At 33.7% G+C, this 9,423-nt stretch overlaps 1 protein-coding gene across 2 annotated transcripts in view; it reads left to right on the top strand.

The window, feature by feature from the left end:
* Positions 1-8,710, top strand: part of Mondo (MLX interacting protein mondo) — a 419,132-nt gene extending 410,422 nt beyond the window's left edge. For both annotated transcript variants that reach the window (XM_017638582.1, XM_017638574.1), the window contains exons 13-14: positions 8,197-8,326; positions 8,390-8,710. In XM_017638582.1, the coding sequence (XP_017494071.1) occupies positions 8,197-8,326; positions 8,390-8,523 (264 nt within the window). In that variant the 3' untranslated portion in view covers positions 8,524-8,710. The remainder of the gene's footprint in view (positions 1-8,196; positions 8,327-8,389) is intronic.
* The last annotated feature ends 713 nt before the right edge of the window (positions 8,711-9,423 follow it).

The following is a 9,423-nucleotide window of genomic DNA, read 5'->3' as shown; positions in this document are numbered from 1 at the left end:
CAATATTTCGAAATTTAAGGACGCTAATTTACTTAAAATGTATACACCCCGGCTTATCATGTAGCGGTAGCTTTCGGAAAGGTGGAAAACATATATTTAATACTTGCGCCGGGTATTTAATGTTCGGCTCCGCCCGAACTTAGACTTTCTTACTTGTTTATATTCAGCTTAAGTACAAAAATCAAAATCAGTCGAACAATTTTGGGTCGAAAGAATAGTTTTGTCGCTTGGTGGTTTTGGCACTAGGAAAACGTTTCGCCAACACCTTCTCATGTTTTTTATATTCAGCTAAAGTACAAAAATCAAAATCAGTCGAACAATTTTGGGTCGAAAGAAAAGTTTTGTCCTGTAGACTAGTGCAGTATGCACCAATGCCATCACTCCTTTTCCGTGGGCAGTGACACTGTACTAGAGGTGTACAATATCAGAATTGCAGTACTGAATCAAATTCACTTGGCAGTAAAAAAAAGTGAAATCAATGCTTGCCCGCCATCAAAACAAACACTGTAGAGTCGCTGCTAACTATAACTCCTGCAATGACAGTATTTGTTTGCTTACTGCAAATTCTGATGTACACTAAAGAGAGCAAAGTAACGGGGCAGTACAGCGAGTGCAGTAAAACAGTTGGGTGTGAAGTGAACGGCAGCAGTGTGTTCCATGTTAGTCATTTTGTGTTAGTACGCCGTGATACTAGTATCAACTATTATTTTATAAACAGCATTTCAAATCATTTATGCATTCCTCTAGTCTGTACTCAAGATTCTCAGAATTTAGGAGCCTCATGATTTCGAAAATAAATTTAGGCACTGAGATTTCAATAATTATTAATATAAAGAATTAATCGTAAGAATTATTAACATATGTAATAATAACATACCTATATGCTTTTTATAACGTAAGCATGCAACGACGAACGGGTCCAGGTTTATCGCCGCTGCGTTCCAACGTCGGTAGTGGTTTCGCGTATCCACGATAATGTTTAAACATTCGTACTTTTTTAAGGGATAGAGTGCACTAAAATATTTTTGCACGAATTGTCAGTATATATTTTACAGAAGATCGTAATTTTTTTTTTGTTTAACACAAGGAGAAGTCAGTTAAATTTTCAATTGTTTATTGGGAAATTTATTATTATTTAATAATATTAACCCATTTATTACCATTGTACTCGCATGAATACGGAAAAACAATTTTGCTATAATACCGCTCAACAACACGGTTGAGGAAGAAACGATGCCAAAATATGTCCCTGGCAATATCGAACTTTTCTGAAGCGATGACGATTACGACATGTGAAGATGGCATACTGTTATCAGAAATTAAGAAATGAAGCTTAAGCGATCCCTTGCTAGTCAAAAGATGCGCCCAATATGAACATCACTGTTATTAGTAATTATAAAGCCAATGTTCGAGCAAAAAAATAAATTTGGCGCATAAATCCCCGGTGGAAGTTTTTGACACCATTTTCGACAGAGATGTTGTGCAACTTATAATATATCAAACACGGTCATATGCCCAGCCACACAATGAACATAATTTTATATTTGAGGAGAAGTTATATACATTTATAGGAATATTGTTTTATAGCGGTGGAAATGGACGAAGACACAAGGACACCAATTGTTGCCAAAAACAGATTTTATGTCATCAAAAACTTTATCCATGTAGCAGATAATAGCCAATTATCTATACTATACCGTAGATAAAATGGCTTCGAAACGTGCGTTCACAGCAATTGTTGCTTATACAGGACCACATTTTACCAAAAGGATCCAAAACTCTTGCAGATGTATGTATATAGTGCCACCAACATGTCGTGTTTTAAAAATACACCTACTAGAAAATGAACACACTTCTTCCCATTGTACTCGCTTGGGTACGGCTCCTAAAACCTACTTCTAAATTTTTTGAGTGATTGAGTTCGTAAATTTTATGTTATTTGTCTTCCTGTTAATAAAATAAAAAGCAAATAAAAACAAGTTTTCAGTTTTTAAGGTTGATGGGAATAAATGGGTTAAAAAATAAAATTTTTTCGATATGAATATTTTTTTCGATTCTGCTACTTTTTCTGAATACACCATTAAAATTTGGTTATTTTTCACTGACTATTTACGGAAATATAGCAATTAATATAAACAATTTATGAAATGAAGGTCAAAAATTCATTAATTAATAAATTTTTGAAAAATTGAAATTTTCAAAAAAAAATATTTTAAGGCAGTAATTTTCACATATAGACCTTTGAATATCTGCCAAAATATATTTGAAATTCTACTACTTAATTTTTAGTGGCCCGTTTCAGAAAGTTTGACTCAGGGCAACACTGTTTTTTCTTTAAGCAGATAAAAAACTTTACCTATTTATTTTCACTTTTGATACGATCGCTTTTAGAGTTATGAAAGATTAGAGAGTTTAGAGAATTTGTTAGGTGCTTCATGTGTTAATTTTCATTTTACGTGGGTAAGGGCCATCTCAAGTGGGTCACAAATTTACCGACGTTCGAGTTTCCAGGTGATTTTCCACTCAAAAGAAGTTCTACTCACCTGCAATACACTGCGTAAATTTCATTGAAAATTTTTCAGCTTTAGACTTTTATGAGCATTTGAATGTTTTTACAATGGTACGGTATTTATATTAATTTTCTCTGGAAATAGTAATTGGATTGCGATGATTTCTTAAATATAGGGAGAGGACATACAACCCAACCAAAATTAATTTTTTTCGTCTGGAAAATTTTAAATTCAATATACATATGTAAATAAAATTATTTTTTTTTTTATATAATACCAGCATATCACGCCGAAACTATTCAAGCATTCACTCCGAAAATAACATTTGAACGGACAACAGTAGTATATTCACAATCATAACTTTAGTGTGAGCTTACACACTCCGTATTCATACGAACAGTATTCATATATTAGAGTGGTTTCAAAAAATCGACTTTCGATTTTTACAGGTGCTCACGTCTATAATAGGCGGCATACACGATGCGTCTGACTCGCGAGTCGGTTTGGAAGTGTTAGTGAAAATAAATATGTGTTAGTTACACCGATATGACTCAACTGTGTGTAGTCGAAAGGCGAGTCAACACGTACACAGATGATTCGCGAGTCAGACGCATCGTCTATGGCACCTATAAATGTGCTATGTAGTGAAAAAATACAATTGTGAAAGTTTGGGCCCAATCGGAACATGCCTTCAAGTATCGAAAGTGCCCTGAAGTGTGAAAAAACGAAATTTTTTCGAGAAAATACAATATTTTTCTGTTTTAGCTTACGACTCACAGTGGTTCGGATAGCAGATCTAGCTGGACGAAAGTCAAATTTTTTTTTGTTTTTAAAATACTTAATGGTACTTGGAATAGATTCCTGACAATACATTCAAATAGAAATTGCATTTATTAAAGCACTAACATAACATATGAAAACAAACAGGAAAAGGTAAGTCAACGCCGGCTTTTTGAGAACTCTATTTTAAAGCTGAAATTTAACTTAAAAGATTGCTAATTGCACTCACAAATATTTGCATAATTGCAAATTGACTTTATAAACTAAAAATTACACTTATTCCGCTATTTATGTCCACATTGGTATAAGCAAATTTATTCTGAAAAATCGTCGTTTTGATTAATTAAAAAAATAAATTAAAGAGTAGGAAAAGTAAAGGCCGCCGAAGGCCGTTATAAAACCACTTGCATATTATTCTTTACACCTTCGCAAATGCAGTGGGTAAGTTCGATAACCAAGTCTAACCAATTGGCTTAGATATTTACATTTTAGTGACGGTATGTCAAATCTCAAAATTCAAAAGTAATTATTAACATGAATGTATCAGAATATAAATATAAGATCAGTGGAGGATCCACGGGGGAGGCGGGGGTAGGGGTTGTGTGTTAAAACAGAAAAATACTTGGAGCTGTAAAAACTTTGGTTATGTAAGAGTTAAAAAAAAATAGTAACTCGCGAATTTTCTGCTTTCTGAAATTAAAAGATTATACAACAGGCATGCAAATCTTTAAACGCTGTTATAAAATTTTTTCTGAAATTTATTTGTATTTCTTGCTGTGATCTTAAATTTTGGTAATGGTAAATAAAATCTTAAGGAGTGAGTTGTTTGACATTTGGAGAAGTGTTGCTGAAACTTCTAACTAAAAGACAACAAGATGTCCATGATTATGTGATTAGCAAATTGAAAGAAATATCTGATGCGAATGGTCGTTCCGAAGTAAATAAAGTAAATAATCAGCAACCCAGAAAACCCCCAGATACCCAGTTACATAGAAATCTACCGAGTTTGTTTAATTTTCGTCCGCCATATTGGATCCGCCAGTTTTAATTTTTGGTAAATGACTTTAGATATGTAATCAGCGACCCTGAAAACCCCCAGATACCCAGTTTCATAGAAATCTACCGATTTTTTTTTTAATTTTCGTCCGCCATATTGGATCCGCCATTTTGAATTTTTGGTAAATGACTTTAGATATGTAATCAGCGACCCAGAAACCCCCCAGATACCCAGTTTTATAGAAATCTACCGATTTTTTGTTAATTATCGTCCGCCATATTGGATCCGCCATTTTGAATTTTTGGTAAATGACTTTAGATATGTAATCAGCGACCCAGAAAACCCCCAGATACCCAGATTCATAGAAATCTACCGATTTTTTTTAATTTTCGTCCGCCATATTGGATACGCCATTTTGAATTTTTGATAAGTGACTTCAGATTCGTAATCAGCGACCCAAATTCCCCTAGGTAAGAAGTGGTGTAAAGATCCATCAACGAGTATTTGTTTAAATAGTTTCGTCCAGCTAGATTTGCGATCCGAACCACTGTGCGACTGATTCTATCTAAAGTTATAACATTACCAGCAGATGAAAGGCAATTTTATTGATTTTAAAGTAAATTATAATACATTTTCTTTGAAAATGTACGATTTCGAAGATATTTAACATTTAATGGTGCAGCACCTTTCTGGTCAGGTTCAGTGAGTAAATATTACGATTTACACTGCCGGAACAAAGTATTGGCACCGCAAATTTTTCACAATATATGCAACAATTTTCCCTCTAAGATTTTTCCGCTAATTTCGTATAAAAATATGGTTCATTCTACAACAAAAAACATAAGAATATAATTTCTAAACTTTGTGCAAAACTCGCGAAAATTCAGCAAATGTTCATAAAAATTTTCAACTTTTTAATCAGATTTTTTAGAATTTTTTTGAGTATGCAGGTTTGTAGCCCAATCAATTCTATTATAATAAAGTGATTAAAAAGTTGAAAAATGTGATGAAAATTTGCTGAATTTTCGCGAGTTTTCCACAAAGTTTAGGAATTATATTTTCAGGTTTTTTGTTGTTGAGTGAACCATATTTGTATGGAAAATTGGCGGAAAAATATTAGAATAAAAATTGTTGCATATATTGAGAAAAATTTGCTGTGCCAATACTTTGTTCCGTCAGTGTAAGTATTTTGGATTCTTTGTTTGTTTTCAGTTTATTGTTTGTTAAATCTCGGTAGGTTTTAATTTTTATTCATAACTTTGTAAGTAAAAATCACTGATTGATTTTTATTGATGACTTTTACAAATAAAACTATGATTTGTTTTGTTTTAGATTTTGTAAATTGTTTCAATACTGTTTTTCATGAAATTGCTTTAAAGTATTTAATGCGAATAAGGCCTCTTTAAGACTAGTCGCTACAGGGGTATTATTATATTCTTATGGGTCTTCATCGCTAAGAGAGAGCAACATGCTAGCAAAAATAAAATTTGAAAAATTTTTAGTGCTGGTAAGCGAAGTATTTTTCATACAAATCGAAGAAAACTTACTCAAAAACAGGACTGTTAAATGGAAAAGCGTTGGGAAGCGGAAATGCAGCCAAAAGTGAAAATTTCGTACAAAATCCATTTCATGAAGCAGTATTTTGGCAAAATTGTGCACGTAAGCAGAAAATGCACCTAAGTAAATAGGAGACTAAACGGAATATACTGTAATTTGTTTTTCAGTTATTATTAAAGAAATCTATTCAATGTGTCCATTTCTTACTGTTGAGGTTTAGATATTTTGAAATAATCTGGGGAAACTCGACTCTTGCTTTAAAGTGCCATTCTAGAGACAGTTTACCACAATTTTACCCTTTAGGTGTTAAATATCTTCTAAACCGTATATTTTTGAAGAAAATGCTGATGTTTAAATTTAGTGTTGAGTTTACAGTTATTTGCAGTTGCTTAAGGATAAAAATCACTTTACTAACAGTAGGGTGCCCCACATATGTACATATAAATGGGAAATTCTCAATTAGTTCGAATTTTCGCATGACTCGACAGTTTTTATTCGGACACATTCCCCCCTTTATTAACAAAATCAGGTTACATATGTTAGGTCGATTATGTAAATCCAAAAAAAGAACCATCGCACATATTTTCAAGCCAAATATGCATAATAATAATAATAGATTGGCGCTTACACATATGTTAGTGTTTGGCCGAGCTTCTCCTCCGACTTGTGGCGTGCGCCTTGATGTTGTCACACAAAGCGGAGGGACCTACCGTTTTACGCCGACTCCGAACGGCGATTGTATTTTCATGAGAATCTGTTTTTCATGGCAGAAATACACTCAGAGGTTTGCCATTGCCTGTCGAGGGACGACCGCTGTTAATAAAAAACCTATTTTCTATATTTATTCGATGTTGCTTTGACCAGGGTTTGAACCCAGGTGCTGATGAGTGAAAGCGCGCACTGCTTACCACTACACCACAGCGGCCAAATATGCATACAATTCAAAAATAAAACTGGCAAATTTTCACAAATAAAAATGTGACTCCTATTATTTTTGTATTTTTACGTTGCAAAATTTGGTGCGTTGATTGCTCATTTTTGAATTTATAATGAACTGGTAGTATTTGGAGAGCAGAATCGAATGCAACCCGTTAGAAGTATTGGTTGCAATAGAAAAGAAGTTATCAATAGTCAAAGTGGCGTGACTCCTTTTTTGAAATTCTAATACCCGTGGCTTTTATAGTATACTGTGGTTGGTGCGTACCTAAAACTGTTATCGGACAACTTGTAAAGTGTTCTGGAGCATAAAAGGAATCAATGTAAACGGGGCAGGCCTATGTGCTCTCATTAGAAGATAGTTAAACAAAAACTTATTTAAAACGTTACGATGCGTGCACCTAAGTAAAAATTCATAATTTTTATTAGCATATCGTCTGCAGTTGGAAAATTTGCCAATTATGTGTGTGCTCTATTATACAATATACTATTGAACCATGATCCTCGTGCACCATTTTTTTACTTTTTTATTTGTTCATTAAAAAGTTACAGATCGAAAAATAAATAAGAAAACCCAAAAAAAAAACCAATATGTATAATACCCAAAGGCATTTTTTTCAAGTCATCAGATCTGCACCGTTCGTTCGCTTTTCGAAAATGAGGTGTCAAATGAAAGAGCTTGGGCTATAGATGCTATGACTTTCCGTTGATTTTTGGCAATTTATGTTCGAAATTTTTTTTATATGAAAAAAATGCAGAGCACCTACAACAAGAAAAATTGCCAAAAATCACCGGTAAGTCCTAGATACTTAAAATTTGTACTTTGTTATACTAAAATTTGATGGGCTACAAAACTGAATTCCAATATTTTGTTTAGAGTTGCTGATCAAGAAGTTAAAAATTTTGGTAAAATTTTGCTAAATTTCATAACGTTTGCCCAAATTATGAAATTTGGGTTTATATCGTGTTTGTTAATTAATCAGCTATAATGAGTCTGTGTTCGTGTATTTCGCAAACAATTTTAATGTTTTTCCTCCTCTTTCATCTAAATTTTGGCAGCAGCTCGGTTTGGTGACTCGGTTTAACCCAGCCAAACTGCACACTAAATTTCAACTTAGTTTCAATGGCAAACAGAGTTAAACTCGCACTGAAAAACTGGCTCTAACAATAAACAATAAAAATAAAATAATTTAAGAATTTCGTGAACTAGTAACATTTTCCGAGACTTTGGAGAAAGTCTATCGTCTCAGTTTTGAAAAATTGCATTCCAAACTTCAATCGCGATTTCCCAAAAACTTCCGAAATTAACATGCGACAATCTTTTATCCGGGCGACGATATATCCCCGTATACCTATTTACATATGGAGTATGTACGTCGATGTATTGCATATAGATTCATTATTTCCTTTTAACAGTTGGGACTTATTTTGGAACCCCTGCTGACCTCATATACTTCGTCTGTGTCTAGTGCCAGTTTGGAAGAATTACGACGTACGGCGTTTTTATGGGTTGACCAGCATTGTTCCTTAATTGACCTACGACCAGGTGTGTCTCGATATTAAAATGTATTTCAAAGATATTTTTTACTTACTTTTATTTTTATTTTAGCGGTATCAAATAAGTTGAAATACTTGTCAATGAAGACAGACATTCTTTCCGATCCGCCATCAACTTTGCAGGAAGAGGTCGCAAAAGCAGTTTACAACAACATAGGGCATCATCCCAATTTACATGGAACTTAAAATTTACAACACACAAGTGTAGTTAGAAAACTGTTAAGCATAGTGATATACAAATCGTCGGGTTTATTGCTTATCTTTTCAAGAATTTGTACAAATCTTTTTTATTCTTAAATCGTGCTTACCTATAATGTTAAAAAATGATTATTGTTATACGTTAATAAAGAATGAGAAAAACTTTTAATATAAACGAACAATTTATTGAATGCATTGTTGCACAAATATCTTTCAATAATGTAAAACAAAAATTTAGTTCGTGGTGAGTATGTATGTCGTGATACTAGGAAAACAGTAAAATGTATATAAATTAATCTACCTGTTCTTCTACTTGTGGCAGCCCAGGTATATGTACATACATATATCAGGGTTGTTCCGATTACATAGACCCGACTGTCTTAGAAAACTATTTTTCTTCTTGTCTGGCGCTGTAACCACCTAAGCGATTTTGGCCGAGTACAACAAAGCACTCCAGTCGTTTCTCTTCTATGTCAACTGACGCCAATTGGAAATGCCAAGTGTAGGGTTGCCAGATTTTTTTCTCAAAATTCAGTACCTTCGGCTTTTTGAGAGCAAAAAATCAGTACATTTCAGTACTCTTTGGTTAGACACAAAAATTGTACAACTGACTGCTACTTTTACTAAATGCACAATACATACCTACATACACAGGTTCGTCGATAGAGGGGGTCAGTGGGGTCAATTGACCCGGGCCCGGCTGAATGGCAGCGGCCCGGCGAAAGATATAAAAGTTAAAAGAAAAATGGAACAAATTTTCAAATTCAAAAATTATAAAACATGCAATAAAAAAGTGAATTGAACAGAATTTTCACCCGTATTGCGAATGTCGACTGGCAGTAGATAAACGACTACAGTATATTTTGCTTAGCTGCACATCCATGGGCG

Source organism: Rhagoletis zephyria, unplaced genomic scaffold (genome assembly GCF_001687245.7).
Source record: "Rhagoletis zephyria isolate East Lansing unplaced genomic scaffold, Rhagoletis_zephyria_1.1 Rzeph_scaffold_00144, whole genome shotgun sequence".
NCBI lineage: Eukaryota > Metazoa > Arthropoda > Insecta > Diptera > Tephritidae > Rhagoletis > Rhagoletis zephyria.
The sequence above is the reverse complement of the archived record's forward strand: the minus strand, read 5'-3'. Positions and strand labels throughout refer to the sequence as shown.